The sequence below is a fragment of the Camponotus vicinus genome, unplaced genomic scaffold, assembly GCF_025532165.1.
Source record: "Camponotus vicinus isolate PSW18456_S1 unplaced genomic scaffold, iyCamVici1.0 SCAF_8, whole genome shotgun sequence".
Classification (NCBI taxonomy): Eukaryota; Metazoa; Arthropoda; class Insecta; order Hymenoptera; family Formicidae; genus Camponotus; species Camponotus vicinus.
Window position 1 is genome coordinate 14,593,721 of NW_028141980.1, and position 16,897 is coordinate 14,610,617.

At 43.8% G+C, this 16,897-nt stretch overlaps 1 protein-coding gene across 2 annotated transcripts in view; it reads left to right on the forward strand.

The window, feature by feature from the left end:
• Positions 1-16,897, forward strand: part of LOC145976006 (uncharacterized) — a 78,592-nt gene that overhangs the window by 22,086 nt on the left and 39,609 nt on the right. For both annotated transcript variants that reach the window (XM_083106826.1, XM_083106825.1), the window contains 4 exons: positions 5,833-5,928; positions 6,025-6,162; positions 7,095-7,393; positions 10,351-10,591. In XM_083106826.1, coding sequence (XP_082962952.1) covers positions 10,543-10,591 — 49 coding nt within the window. In that variant the 5' untranslated portion in view covers positions 5,833-5,928; positions 6,025-6,162; positions 7,095-7,393; positions 10,351-10,542. The remainder of the gene's footprint in view (positions 1-5,832; positions 5,929-6,024; positions 6,163-7,094; positions 7,394-10,350; positions 10,592-16,897) is intronic.

Below are 16,897 nucleotides of genomic sequence, written 5' to 3' on the forward strand. Positions count from 1 at the left end.
AAAGCGTCATTGGCTTAATAATTGCCTCAATTTTTTTCATTTTTTTCTTTTAATCGCGTCGAATTCGCGTTAATTTTAAGGAAAAATTATTTGAAATACTTGAGAAAAATGCCATTAAACTTATTAATTTTATTATATATTACTATTACTATATTATTATTATCATTATAACGTGCGAAAGTAGTAATTAATTTAATTATAATTTGCAATTTAAAAAATATATTATAGAATTAGCAGTAGAAATTTCAACGATTCGCTGTTCGCGTCCTCGTCCATATTAAACCGTCAAGGTTCGCCACTTCAATCGCCTTTGCACGCGATGACGGTAGATGACCGTTCGCGCCTGCGAAGTGCATTTGCATGCGTGACATTTCCATGCCAAAAAGGGAGGTTCCAAGGGGAGCCCGGGGTTTAAAGTTTGTACAGTTAGTCACCGTCCACTGTCGAGACTTCGGAGGTTGATGACATCTTTCCTCTCCTTTCTGTATGCCTCTGTCTCTCTTCCTCCTCTTCGTGTATCTACCTACTCGCTTTCCTTCCCTTTCCCCGCAATTCCGAGAGTCAAGTTGTGTTTGTGTGTGTATGTATATATATATGTGTGTGTGTGTGTGTTGTGTGTGTGTGTGTGAGTGTGAAGCGAATCGGTCCCGTCGTTTCGCGCTAGTCTAGTTTAAATTTGCTTTAAGAGTATTGGACCGCGACTCACCGAGCGATGGTTTTCAAGTTGCATGAATCTACGGCCTTTTGCCAAAGAATTATTCTATACGAAATTAGTTTAAATTGAGAACTGCTGTTTACATAGAATAAGGAATTTTAAGGAATTATTATAAAATAATATTTTTTGGGGAGGAAGAAATATCTCCCTTATATATATATATTTCCCACGTAAATATTTAAAATTGAAATCATATCAAAGTACAAAAATTGAACTGAAATTTTAAAGTTTACGAAGTTGCTTTCGTTATTTATTGGCGTTTATCTAAAATCTTCTTACTTCTACTCAGTTTGACAAATTTGCAAAATTCATCACATATAAAACGATAGATGAGACAAGAACAGATTACGTGTCACATTAGTCGACACTTTAAACATCGCAAAAAGGGCAAAAAGAAGATGCCCATTCCAAGATCGTAGCTACGATAGCGATTCTAAGTGATCTAAATGCAATTAGATGACCAAGAATGTACGATGATTTACGTTGTCTCCGTCATGTATTATCGGTTAACGATTATCATGATTACGTGAATGAGATATGCAAGTGTGGCATTGAACGTTTCGACAAGACACGATTGCGAGGACAAAATCCTCTTTCGCCATGTGCTTTCTCCCATGCAGCTCGGTCAATCGACCCTGACACAGAGAGAAGGATAGAGGAGGGCTCGTAAAAAGAGAGCAGGAAGGATGCCGTTAGGGGATAAAAGGAAGGCGTGCAAGCGAGAGGAGAAGAAAGAGGGGGAGAGGAAGAGAGAAAGGAAAGGCAAGAAGTATCCTGCGCCTCGCAGACTACTTTCCGTCTTTCGATTCGCGGGAGGACTCGTTGGAACGTGATTTGCGGTCGATGTTCCGCGTCTTTGAAAACCATCGATCTGCATCTCGCCAGTTTCTCGTTTCAAACAAAATTCTGAATTGCATTAAATTTGAAAAAAATTGATTCCCGATGGCAAGACTCCATGACTTTTATCGTCAGCTTCCCCCCTTTTGATCTTTTATTCTCGGATGCGCGTTACATTCATCCGAATATTCTCTATTATCATACGACTTTTTTAATTACGTATCGACTAATATAAAAGATTCGCTTTTTATAACGCTCATTTTTTATAATTTAATTGACGAAATTTATTAAGAAAATGAAATATACGCGCTTTTCGAACACCATCGAGTTCTTTGTAAAATGCGAATTTTAATTACATCGTTTTGTGAAAAAAGCCTTTTCGCTCCGAGGATCGAATGATACTTGAGCATCTTGACGAGCATGATCATCCGATTCAATTTACCAAAAAAGCTATTACATTAAGTCTCTGCAGATCGTCTTTATGAATTCAGCCGAGACATTTGATAGTTCTGTGATGCTCTAAATAAGAAAAGAAAGAAAAAGCGCGAAGTCGTAAAAGAAATGGGTAATTTTATCAAGTGAAAATCAGGGAAATCGACAATCTCTACCTCCTCTTCGCGCACCCCCTTCTCTCCCTCTTTCTCACTTATTTTTTCTTCTTCGCTTTGTTCCTCTCGCCTCTCATATACAAATTCTCTCCATCTTTCTAATCATCGCTGGTCACGTTGTCCGGCGAAAGAAATTTAAGTATCGCAAGAGTAGAGAGACGAGAAGATGGTTCACGCTACTCGTTGGTTGCTGTCGCTGCTGATGTTATTGTTGGTGCCCCGATGATGTTGCTGCTGTTGGTGCCGATGCTGATGCTGATGCTGCCCCTCAGCAGCAGATATATACGCGGCTCTCCTCCTCAGGGTGCGCGCGCGGTAAACAAAAACTCCAGCGACGTTGTCGGTTCTTGCCGCTCGCGGGGTTCGGGGACTTCCTCCCATTGGCCACCGCCGGATTTTTGTCCCTCTCTTTCGCTCCTCGCGCGCTCAGCCTCACCCTCCTGCTCCCTTTCTACCCCCTCCTCCTTCTCCTCCCATTGCACCGCTCTCTCTACTTGTCCCCCTCATCCACCTGCTACCACTCTCGAAACGGCCACGGTTGTAAGCCGAGCGCGAGGGGGAGAAGAGAGATAGAGAAGGGGCGGGAAGGGGGTAACGTAGCGGGACGAGGGGGGTTGCCGCGCTGCGACGAAGGAGGCGAGGCGAGGGGAAAGACAGGACGGGAGGCGCACAGGAATTCTCTCCCTCCCCTACTTTTCACCCGGGTTTGCAGCGCATCGTCTCCGACGATGCCCGCTCGCACGCACACACACATGCTCGTAGCACACGAGTGGTGCGCACTCATACGCGCTCCAAGATCCAGAAGCGCAGTCCACGCACATACAAACACATACGTACGCTCGTACGCGCTCCGCACCCTTCGTGGACCATGCAGCATGCCCATGCACAAGCACATGGATCGAACACACGTGGCCTGACGTGATGCATACACATACGACACACACGTACGAAACGCACACATACATATCTACTTATTCCCCATCGGTTCCATCGCGTCTCTCCTTTCCTCTCTCCCGTCTCTCCTTTCCTCTCTCTCTTTCTCTATCTCTCTCTCTCTCTCTCTCGTCTCTCCCCTTCCGTCTGGACCATCGGATCAGCGTCGTCTCTCTGCCTCCTTGTCCTCTTTCTCCCTCTTTCTCCTCTCGCCCCCTTCCTGCCCCCTCAACTCTACGGCGAGCACTCCCTCGCTAACCTACCGTACACTTTTGTATGTTTAAATTGGGTTGCGTTCTACACTCGCGCTTGGAGCGTTAACCGAATCCTTAATTACTATTCTGATTGCGTTTTACCGGGCGTCCCGATATCTCCCGGGTCTCTCCTCGTCCACCTTCGTCCCCTGTTCATCCCCCGTTCTAATATCTCGTACTGCTCCCTGAGAATTTTCGCGGGACGTCGCGTCGAACTTCTCTCCGCTTCGTCCTTGCTTAATTCCTCCAGCTTGTGCGGAAGCCTCGAACGCATATCGGAAATCGGGTACCCGATTAGCTGCGAGTCGTTTTCGTGAAAGGAAAATTTGGACGACCGGTTTTCTATTTGCTCAAGCTATTCGCTTGTGAGCAAAGTCGCGCAAATCGTGCGGACTCGAACGACGAAGTGTCAAGAACCGATCGCGAGAATTAAATAGGCAATCATAATTGGCCACTCGACTGCTACCGTGTTCCTGCTTCGCCGACAGCCGACGGTAATTGTATAATCGTTTTTCATGAAATGACGCAAATACGTGACGACAGACACGGCTGTTAAAAACGAATGCACTCGAGAGCAAAGCTGCTACCGTTGCAGTTTTACCGATCGGAAAACACGGCGATTATGATTAACCCTTTTGGGGAAAAAAAGGCCGGAAAACGGACATCGCAATGTTCCTCTGATATTCCCTATATATTTCCGGGTTCGGCATCGATAAAATGTATTCCGTAAGAGAATAGAAGAAGAAAGAGAGATATATTTCTTTATACAAAAATGCAGAGATATCGTGATTATAATTTTATATAATTTACATGTACGTGACGAATTTGATTGACCTAACTCAGGCGATGCGATTCGCCTTTGGTACGCATTGCTGGGTAACCGCGAACGTATCATTACACGCGAAGTTACAGCCTCGCAATTAGCTGCCAGCTTCCAGGTAATCCGGCGCTGCTTCCGTCGGTTATTCCACGCAGCGGTTTCGTCTAATTCCATATTACATGTCGATTAACGTTGCTCCCTTTATACTCGAGATTGCCATTCATGACGCGCCGTTACGTAAACGCTTTCAAAAGAGCGGCGAAGAGTTGGATACGTAGCGTAAGTACATCCTCGGAAAAATAAAGAGAGAAACAATCTGTCCCAGTTAAACGTAGATCCGTGAATCAACTTGGGCAGAGATGCGGACGATTTATTTGCATACTAATCGTACATGTACGACGTGTCATGACAAAGTAACTTGATGATCTCAATGTGACAGGGAAAAGAAATTCCGCGAAGGAAAAAGAAGAGAGAGGAAACTCTCGTCTTTATAATCATATTGATTCGAGTTCGATCGATCTTCCGATTTAGTTGAACCACTCTTTCTCCAATATATCACGATGTATTATACTTGTGAAGTTAACAGAATTAAATTAACGTTTGCCGGGGCGATTTCGCACCGAGGTAATTTTCCGACAAGAAATAACGTTTTAAAAAAAACAAGATACTGTATAAAAGAAGAGATAATATGGAAAAGTAATTTTTATTAACTGAACGTTTACCAGAAATTTATTTAAATATTGTCAACAACTTGCCAAAAATTTAACACAGTTTCTATCATAACAAATAGGTCTGCGACTTTGCGTATGTGTACATTTATACATTATTTGACTCTCTTTACCGTTTATATATAAGTCACATTTATCCGTTAAAGACGAGTCGATCTTTGTCTTCGGAGATGTTAAGTTGTCTTTATTCATCTCCTCGGCGCGTCATTATCTTCGATGCCTGGAAGTAAGTCTTATTTCCGTAGTTTTAACTTCTTATCTGTTTAACCTTTTAATTTTTATTTCTTGACTATATGTTCAGTTTATTTAGATCATTTTTAATAAATTGACATTAAAATAATTTCAATCTCGTAATTTTCATGTAATTCTTAGTACTTTTTTCTTTCTATGTTCATATTAGTCATATTATTTATTTAACTTATTTATAACTTATTTATTTATTTCTTCGACTTTATGTTCAGTTTATATTTAGGTCATTTTTAATAAATTAACATTCCAATCTCATAATTTCATGTTTAATTTAGTACTTTTTCTTTCTTTGTTCATATTAATTACATTATTTATTTAACTTATTTTACTTTTGTCCTTTGTTTTTACGTAGGCATCGTCAAGATAATGAGATACCGAGACATTTATTATCGCTTTAAACAGCAACCTTTGTAACAGACTCTGATATAAAACACATTGTTATTATATTATCTTTTATTATATACTTTCGCGCTGAAGATGACCCAAAAATAGGGTCGAAACGTTCGCTATCCTCTCTTTGTATGCTTTAATATCAATATTTATTTGATTGTAATATAAATAAATGTGTTATAACATCGACACTAGACTCGTATTGCCATTATAACTGTTTTGTTAATTTTATATTTCGAGTCTTATATTTATTAATTTTTGTAATTTTTATTAAATTATTAAAATTTTTAATTTGCAGATCTAATCACTGGAATCGATTCGTCCGTTTGAGGCCGGAAATTATCGAAATTGCACGTCAAGGATTCCCCGCCGAGAGATACATCGCATTTGGAAGGTGAGAATTTTATGTGCTTTTTTGCGCTTCTAATAAATTTCACATTATTTGGAGCGATATCTTCCGCGCAACAAACGTGTTGCAATTAATTTCAAGATATCCGAGAGAACATCACGACCACGTATCGATCCGCTCTCGCGGTCGAACCGCGGAATTTCGTATCTACGAGTTTCCAGAATCGCCGCCAAAATTCTTCATCCTGCGCGGCGCAGAGCAAGTGGATAAACGAACGACGTAAGCGCGAAATAACATTGAACTAATAGACAGACTGGCTGGTTTTTACGCGATGTGCAACCGCGGTCGGCCTTTCTTTTTCCTTCTCTTTTTTTACTCTCGCGAATGACTCAAAATGACCGAGTGTGTATACAAAGGAGTAATATTGCGTCGCGCTTGTCGTAGGTCAAGGTATGTAGATTTATTAATAGTAATCAAACACCGTGTGTGTAAACATTGAAACAAACAAAAAGTGATACGTCAGAATAAATTGGCATTCTAATGAGGATAAATTGAATCACGAACATGTATTAGTCACAATCTATACAAGATATCTTTGAAAGATAGGACGCTGTGTATGATTATTACATGAAATTAAATTATTATTATCGAATTTGTAAATATTATTACTGTAAATATTATTACTGTAAATATTATTACTGTAAATATTATTACTGTAAATATTAAAATTCGACTGGACGGTAATTTATGTAAAAATGATGCAGATGCCTTTCGAATACTTCTTTTCTATTTATACTAGCTACGAAACATCACATATTGACCTAAAGATTTCGTGACTCTATTCAATGCGCGGAAGTTCAAGGCTTGATAACCTTACGCAAGTACATCGCTTAGAGCACGATTACAAGAACGATTATGGTCAGAGTTGTACGTCATTCGAAAATACGCGTCGCGTGCATCGCGGGCATTTTGCGCGATTTTTTTACAGCGCGTCGGGAGCAAGCGTCGAGAGCGACGGATATTTTTAGATTTATAGCGCGTGAGTCAACGCGACGGCGATTCACACGTAATGCATCCTATTCTCTTTCTCCTGGTGGAATATCTTTGGCGATCGCGTGCGCGATGTCGTTTCTTGCGATCTGTATCAGCATGTATCTTTTTTTACGATTCGAAGAATCTCAAGTAGGAAATATCGCGTTACAATATTTCAGAGATTCGTCCTGTCATCCCCGGGATCGTCTCATTCTTTATGCGATGGACGCGGACTGCAAGGAAAGGGAGAGGAGAGAAAATCCTCTCGTTTCAATCGCATAAATTACATACATTTGGCGAAATATTCGCGACGCGACGTTTCGTCGACGACAATAGAATGTCTGTTCCCTTTGAAGCGGCTTCGACGCGGAGAGAGTACCCTCCAGGAGTCCCGTCTTGATTTAAATGCGTACGTGGAGAGGACTTTGGTGGCGCTGCGCATACATGCACTTGTATGCGTGCTACTAGAATAGCAGTGGTAAGTTATTTTCAGGTGACACTTTGGAGAGAGAGGAGATTCGTGCGAGAGCAGTGTCACTCATAGGCTCGCTCTTAGAAGCGGTTAAAAATTTTACTTTAGCATCTCGACAGAAAACTCTTCAACTTGTATCGCGTTTATTAAAAAAAAGAAACAAAGAAGAAATCATTCGAATCAAAAAAATACAAGAAGGAAAAATATTACAGACTATTAAAATTCAGACGCTCATTTTTTATTCATCATAAAAATCAGATGAAAGATGTAATCTCTATTTATGGACATTTTCGAAGAGACTTAGAAATTCCATGGATTATAGCATTTCATTTTAATACTATATCGAATGCACTAATTAATAATATCTTATTTTTAAGCTTGAGCTCTGTGTGTGTAATTTTTACAAATACTCTTGTTCATTTTCATTATTCGAGATAGCTATTTAAAGCCTTATTTCTCTACGATCATTTCCATCTTTCCGCGTAGTTTCCTAAATCGCGTTATCATCATCGCGCTATTATTGCGCACACACATACACATGTAGACATGCAATATGGGCAGCGTTTACACAAACACCGATCGCACTTCGCGTGCACCCCGTGATCAAAAGCGGAAAAATATTTTACAAAACACTTCGCTTTTGATCCTACGCGAGAAAGAGGACGAGTGCACACAAATGCGAGCAACAAGCGCGATGCAATTGAGGCACACAAGTACACCGCGGACCTGTTGCGCGTCATTCATTTCAGTACTGATTCGGTCAATGTCTGTTAAACCGGCAATCAGCCCGCGCACTGTCGATAAAGTTGACAGATATCAACAGAAATCAACGAGAATCAACGATGCGCCTTTAATCATCTTTGATCGGCAGGAAAAGCATTTTACGGCAATTGATTGTCCGAAACAATCGCGCGGAATAAAGCGGAATTTAACCCTTTAATCTGTTCGAGAGCAAGAATATCGCGTCTCGATCGTATCTGTGTATTTGTTATTTTAATAGCGCACATCCCGCTTCTTGGGAATGAGCAAACTCAAAAGGGAAGAATAAAGGCGCTTTTAGCAGCGGAAGGATTTACATTATAATATCGGAATGTATAAAGATGAGAAACTTAAACAAGTGTAGCACATGAGAAACAGAGACAGAGAGAGAGAGAGAGAGAGAGCGTGAATGTTACTGCAAATTTTCCAAATATCTTGAGAAGAATTTGGCATCTTGAACCGTACATCTCGTGACGAGAGGGAAGAGTATGCCGAGTATTAGAAGATTTGGCAATGGCTCATGGTCACACAGACATACGAGCAATCTGAGAAAGAAAGCGCAACGAGTGGCGGATTGCCAGGGTTATTTTCGCGGCATTTTTCCATTAATTCCACTCACAGATACACGAGCCTATCTTGTTATAAAATCCGCAGGAAAAAATAAAACGTATCTGGAGGTAATCTGAAAAATCGTGCGAGAAACGCGGATTCTAGATAGACGTGGATCGACGTACGATACGAGAACATTTTAATCATCGTGAGACCCGATCGACAGAAGTCATCGTCGTAAACGTCGTAAATAGCGGGCGGGCAAAACGGAAGGAAGAATCGCTTAATTCGCGCGCTCCGCCGGGATATGTAAATTTAATAACGCCAATTTGGTGTGGGTGCGCGGCGCCGGGGACAGTTTACATGTGCCGGCTGTGTGCATTATGCATGCGTATTGTGTACACCTGTTGCCCCAAATCACGGTTCGCCTCTTGCGGAAACCTAATACCGCATAATTGCGCTTTGAGCGCAAACAAAGCGATAGCGATGGCGCGCGCCGCGTAGGGAGGAGAGGGGAGTTGAATGCGCTTTAAACATAACTTTAAATTATCCATCTCTCATGCGTTATTAATGAGGCTCATTTTCGCAAAGCGCCCCGTTGCGCGCGCGCGCACACGCGCATTAAAATTCAAATTGTCATTAATTAACACGCGCGCGTGCACGCGCGCTTTGTTTCCCGATTTTCCCCGAGACGCATCTCTCGAACGATGTCGGGCGAGTTCGATGCGTACAGCGTGTGCATAGGAAATATGCGCCACGTACCTGCCGATCGATACGGACTTATAAGCGGATTAGCTCGAACCAAACGTGAAGAGAATGCCAGCGTCCGACCCGGCAAACCCCCGAGTACTCGCCGGACCGATTAATATTTCGATGGCGCGCGCGCGCGAAATCATGCCAAATTATTGCGACGAGTCACGATGGACCGTGTTTTCGCGATGTCGATAAAATATTTTTCTCCTCCTAGGAGACGGAGTGAATTTCGCGTAAATATGTATGCGTGCTTGTGTATAATATATATTTCTTGCGTAGACGACGGCGCGAGCGCCGAAAACTTGGCCAAAGTTTCTCTCGCGGCCGATCTCACTTTAATTACGTGCACAAAGCTCGCGCATAATTGCGGCCCCCGGAGCGGAATAACCGACCGCTTACGATTAGCGCGCGCGCGCGCGTGTCTCCTCTCGCCGCGATCCGGAGAGAGAGTTCATAACTAGCTCGCGAGAGGAAAATGAGAAAGCGGCGATCGGCTAAGCTTCCGTCGAAATACGTTGGAAACATGCCGCTGGACCACGCCCCCCTGCCGCAATGGAACTCATTTACTCGGTCGCTATGTTGAAAAATATCGGAAAAAAGCGGAAGAGGAGAAAGAGGAAAAGAGACGCGGGAGAGGAAGAGATACATGCAGATTTGTACAAATTGCATTGGCATGCGAAGCAAAATTGCGACGGTATTTAAATATTTCATCGCATAGAGATTTGAAGGTCGAAAAGCGACACATTCTCTCTTTTTTTTTTAGAAAAAAAATAAGGGTATAGTTGATTTATTATGAAACACCCATTTGTCCATCTACACGGTTTTTCCTCTAATAAGTTACATTTCTAGCTATATTCGACATTGAAAATATCCGCCGACTAAACATGCTTCTCTTTGCATAGGATGCGCTTTTCGTCCAACGATCTCGGTCGCCGAAGACGGTCGTCGATCACCGTAATCAACCGGCGACGGACGGGCGTGTTGCACGCATCGCGCCACATCGCGCTCTCGATTCGCGCGCGCGGCTCGAGAGGAGGCGAGCGATATAGCGCGGAAAAGAGGAAAGGAAGAAAGAACGAAGGAAGGAGGAGGAGATGGAAGGCTCTCGACGAGGGAGAGGAGCGGCCGACAGTCCTAGAGCAGGTATTTGAGCGTGTGTACGTATTTGAACGCTCGCCCGTTTGCCGTTTGCGTATACGCTCCGCGCTCGCGCTCGCAGCTATCTAGGATCTACACGATGGCAGTGAGCTTGACCGAGTGGCGCTTCGCGAGGCCGGCCGACGCCCTTCCTCCAAGTGGAGCCCCGCTCGCTCGCTCGCTCGCTTCGCGGCCGAGTCTTTGCTTTTTGCGCAACCTACCTACCTACCGCAACCAGGCTCCGCTCGCGATCGCGGTCCACACCTGAAGCACCTCGCCATTACATTTCCCTACGTTCGCCGCCGCCGCGCGCGAACGTCCCCGGCTCGGGTGAAGGAACCGCCGCGTCGGCGAAGTCACGTCGCCGCGGGCGATACTCGGTCGTGCCGCACACGGAAGCACCGGCTCTCTATTCGCGCCGCTACCGAGTAGAACCAGGTAGAAAGAGAGAGAGAGGGAGAGGGAGAATCTGCCCCGCCGAGAGAGCATAGGAAAATAGCTTTTTTTCGCCTCCTCGAACCGGTATTCGATCGGTTAACATTAATAGTCCTTTGAATCGTACCTCCAAGTTATTCAGGATCACGATAGTCGATATCGCTCGCTATGAGAAATTGCAATAACTTATATTATAATTATTTTAATCTCTCTGTTACCACACGGATTACAGCAGAGATAAGTCAGATGGAGATTGGTTTGTTTTATTTCTCAACATCTTAAATGTACCTCTATATACATGTACACGTATCTATATATATATATATGCATGTATGATCAAAATTTTACTGTTTACTCTCAATTCTTTCACGTTTATAAATGGCAGAAGATTTTGATATTTAATTTATACAGGAATTAAACTCTTTCCTACTTTGTATACCTCAAATAGATAGTAAACAAACAAAAAGTAAAGTTTCCCTTAGAAGTTAAATATTCGGCAACGCTATAGATTAAATAATTTCGAAAGAGGATAATCTAATTACATACTTAAGTATCAAAGTAAATTGAAAACTGAGATTAAATGTGGAAAAAAAATTTGGTTCGAGATAATTATTACCGCGCGGCTCTTAATTTTTCCTTTCGAAAAGGAATGCGCAGAGGTCTCTGAAATATCTCTCTCTACAAAATGAATGCTCTAATGGAGAAAAATGTGTCACACTTTACCGCGGGTGCCTCAGGAGGGTTAATCGTCCAGCGACTCGCATCTTTCGCGATAGCTCGCGCGATACGCGCCGCCTCCCTGGTATTTGGAACGTTCGGTTTATGCTGTTAAAGCCGCGGGTGGAGCTAATTCTCCGCCGTGACTGAGATTAGTACGGCGACGACGTCTCCGTGCTTCGCATCGATAGGTCTCGACCGGTGGTTTAAAGATCTTGGCGCGAGATATTCCGTGTTCTCGGATTGCATTCCGACAAATCGATCCTTTCTGACACGCTCGCGCGCTTCTTCCGTTCGTCGCGTCGAAAAGAAAGTTCTCCCGCTCGAGGGGGGAGATCCTTTAATAGAAATCGCATTAATCATTCGTCTTTTTTTACGAGAAATTTTTTTTGGATGCAGCTATTATGTTGGGTTCGACGAATTCCATGGTTGAAATTAATCTCTCGATCCTTGAGCACGGAATTGAATGTCCGAACGAGAAGAGAATAATATTTGTCATGCATATATTTATCGGGACAAGAACAATATAGCGTGCATTTATTTTTATTCCCAATTGGCGCAGCTTCTGTAGGAAAAAAGATTTGAAAAACGAAATATAAATTAAATTTTTTAATATTAACGTAACGCTCGCGTATAACAATTCGTGTAGGAATTTTCTCTGATAATTGCGCCAATTTGGCAAATCTTTTTTTATCTCCTTTGGAAAAAAGTACTTTTTAAAAATATGTGTTTATGAAAGGTCAGAAAAAATCTTCCTATTTAAAAAAAATATATATATATTTATTTATTTATATTATCGAGACAATTTGGACAATAAATAGTTGCATCAACCGAATCGCTTTAGTACCGCCAAGGTGCATCGTAGCGCAAACAACTGTACATACGTATCACACATAGGCACGCATTTCGTGAATATTGCGACTCGCTAGACGTCGAATTAGATGAATTCCACGAAACCTATGATTCGTGTTCATTAATTATTCCGTGGACTAGGCAAGCAAGGTAATCGCGCTCCGCATCCTTGCAAGGACATCCCTCGCGGGGTTCTCGCCGACGATGCAGGCGGCGATGCGACGACGCGAGACGCTCGAGGATGGAAATTACGCCGCGAGTTCATTAACCATTGGCCGCGCGTTTACGCACGCGATCCACGCGAGAGCCCAAGACCGCGATCTGTTCCCCGCACAGATACCGAACGGGAAAAGGAAGAAAAAAAAGGGACCGATGGAGCGAGAAGAGAGAGAGAGAGAGAGAGAGAGAAAGGGACAGAGAGAGAAAGAGAAATAGAGATAGGCAATGTTCTGGACCGAAGAAGGATACACGAGCGGGAAAAACGAAGACACATGGGTGCGCGCGTGCACGCACACACACACGCGCGCGCGCGCGCGCGCGTACACACATTTACACGTCTTCCTATGGTGCGGTATAATCCAAGCGGCGATTACTCGGTCGTGTCGCATCCACCCATTCTCCGGTGAATTTTTCCCGCTCCCTTTCCCCCAACTCCGCCCTCTTCCTCCCTATCCATCTCTTCTCCCTCTCCCCATCTCTCCCTGATCCCTTTTCCGCCGGCTCGCAGGAGATCAGCCTTTTTTCTTCGCCAACTGCCACGCCGTAACCGTTGTAATTAGTAGCTATCCCCCCTTCCCCTGGTTTAAACGTCCGTGGAGCCCCGCGTGTGCGCGCACGTTATAGTATATATGCGCAGTCGCTCATGTATCGTAGGGAAAAGCCGCGGAAAGGAGAGCGAGGGAGGGAAGGGAGTGCGAGATGCGCGATGCGAGAGGAGCACCGACTTACGATACGGGGATAACGACGGGAGAGAAGCGGAGGGCGGGGGGAGGTGCGGAGGACGGTGTAGGACGGACAGGGTGACGGTGTGGGTAAACCACACGCCGCCGTTGGTGCATAAGTACGCGGCTTATTGCACTATTTTCACCACGAGCCGATACACGTGTGCGCCTCTCTCCCACCCTCGTGTCTCCTTCCCTCCCCCTCCCCCTGTCTCTTCGTGCTCCTGCGCTACGAGATCAAACACGAGGGCACGCGAGAGGAGAGATCGACGGGTTCGAAGGGAAGACGGACAGGCGAAGAAGAAAAAAAGGAAAGGAGCGAGGGGGGGAAGAGATTGTTGGAGTCCTGTCGAAGGATCAACAGGCGTTAACGCGTCGAGGATACACACGCGTGCAATTTGTGGAACAAGGACGGCGGAAGAGGGAGGGAGAGACAGGAAGTAAAAGCGAGGGCCACTCTACGCAGGTTATAGTTATCCGAGCGACGATGCTGTATACTTGCTCGATGGTTTTGAATAGATAAGGTGACTCCCGGAATAACGGTCCGCTCTTGTTAAGTCCGCGGAGCGGTAAAATAAGAGATAGAACGAAGAAGATTTGACTTCTCGCGCTAAACTAACGCGTCTCCGCCAAGTAAGTTGTACTAGATAAGAGTCAGAAAGAGAGAGATAATATGAGCATATATCTTGTAACAATCGGATGATTAATATCGGAACGTCGCGGTCGATCGTTAATCTCACCCTGTAAATTTGTCGACTCTTTAAAGAACATCGATGGACGGAACAGGGTCTCGCTTACTCTCGCGTCGTTTCACGGTGCGCGAATTCAGCCTCGCCTCGAAAACATTAATAAGCATGCAGAAAAATGAGTTACGGTACGTAATTCACAGGTCGCTGCTTCGATAACGGGCGATTATCGCGCTGCAAGGAGGTTGAGGCGCGAGGCGCGGTAAACTGTAAACGTCAAGCGCTCTTCGCTCGTGGCGTTCGCCGCTTAACGACTTTCTGATTAGGCGCGAGAGAGGCACGCTGCAGTTTAATCGTCCCCAAACACACTCGGTAGCGCCGTCAGGTCATAACGCGACGAGAGATTTCGCCGCTCGAAATCATTACTCGACGCGAGGCGGCTTCGAAAAATAGAGAGAGAAAGATAACGGCTGATTCTTGTAGTCTCACTTGCGGCGCGCGAAGAGCATCGACACTCGATTGCACAAGTTCATTAAACTCGGTAGGCGTGTCGGAGTTAAGGCAATACGTGATAGCGTGCTAAGATTATTTTAACGTTGCGTCGATGCGAACGTCATCGAGATTGCGCGCGATGACATCTCGAGGACGCGTCTTTTCTCTCGCGCATTTTTGCGCTGTCTCATGTCTCGATATCAATTTTTCAATCGTTGGATGAAAGAGTGAAATTACGAGACACACCCCTGTTATACGTGGTATATATAAGTAATCTGGCCTATAAAACTGAACGTCAGCAAAATTGGCGATTTGCCTGGATGAGCTGGACGCTCATCTTATTACTTATCAAACAGCTGTATGGTGCCTTATTGCGTGCTCGCAATAATGTAAACTTGATTGTGTAAACTTCTCAAAGAGGATTTATCGGGTACGCTCTCGCCGAGATAATTTGCGCGTCGTCCTCCGGGATCATTCTCGTTTAAATTGCATCACGTCGTGCGTCGTGCCCTAATCTTGTTCGTTTCGCTCGCGCGAGTGCCTTTTTGTTAATCGGGGGAAAAAAGAGGGGAAGAGGCGGGGCGCGTAACTCCATTCCTATCGTCGATAGGAACTTACCTCGATTCCCCGAGTACAGAAGCTCAATCACTGTTCAATCACGGTCCGGCCGAGAGATGGTTAATAATTTTCCATAGTAATATTCCGCGATATGGCTCGTTCTCTTTCTCCCTCTCCCTCTCTTTCTCTCTCGTCATGTCAGATGGATAGCGCTATCTCAATTCTGGAGCCTAGCGGAGCGTGTACCGCCCCGGCGATTGAATATAAAAAAGAACCTATATGTGATCCATGTGTGTGCGTGTATCCATGCGTGTGTATCTGCGCGTGCACGGACATCCTCGCTCGCTCGCTCGTCCGTGTCACGGACGCGGCGCATCCACGCATCAGGATGACCGATCGTCGGCGTTTCTTTTCCCCCGCGCTCACTTAACCGGCTCGCTCTACTCCTGCACCGACACACCCGGCTATTACCAGACCTAGGCCAAGTCCGCACGCATCGAGCGCGAATGATCGAAAAAAATCCTCCGGCCGAGCGAGGCCGCGGAGGATATGTGTTCGCTTGCAGGCGCGGAAAATTGGAACGGACAGATACGAGATCGCGTGTAAGTACTTTCAATGTGGGGCTAGTCTAGTTTGAAATTCAAATCGGTAATTACGATCAACGATAATGATCGATACACTTAAGCTCCGATAAGAGCGATTAATATAGTTCTTTCTACAATTTTTTCAGCGGTAAAAGTTTAATTGCATATCTAATTAAACAATGAGAGCGAAATGCTCCTTTTTCGAAGCATTAGAATTAATTTTTATATGATATTTTAGTACGTTTTTTGTGGCTTTAATTGATTGGCTTTAATTAAAACTTATCGGCAGTCATATATATTATATTCTTTTGTATGCAAAGATACAGCAGGAAAATAAATCTTGTAAAATCATTAATATTGATTGAAGATGTAATGTTTGATTAAGATAATCTCTCTCTTTCTCTGTTCGCAATCTTAATTGTCTTGACGAAATAAGTATTTCAGCCTTTATTTAGTGTCTTATAGAAAGATGTGGAATTGATGGGCAGCAAGCAAATTTATTTTTTGTGTACAATTTGAACTTGACTTTTTTTTAGTGAAAGAATGCAAGCCCTTTTTTTGAAATTTTTCAGATTGCAATATTTATTAAAGTTCACTCTTTATATTTTTAAACAACTCAATTAGTAAATATTACATATAAAATTGTGTGTTTGTTATGATTCAATTTAAATTAATAACAAGTATTGACAGATGTGTCGCTGAAAGATATAAAGTATACCTTAGTACATCCTCGTCCGGATTAAAGGTTAAATACATCTATGAGGGCAAGCCTAATTATTTCTAATGCTATGCCAGTTCCGCACGTATCCATCGCGAATGATTGAACACTCCGAGAATCCTGCCAGCATTTTCCCAAGCATGCAGGAAACGGGATAAACTGCTATTCGTGTCAAACCCAGATTTCTACAGAAGGAAACGCAAGAAACCTTCGTCGTAACAGCAATTGATTTAATTGCAAATAATATTCTACACTCTTTCCGCGAGAGAAAATGTCACCATTATGCCGTGAATATTTCTAGCGAAAGGATACACGCGCTTATATCGTCA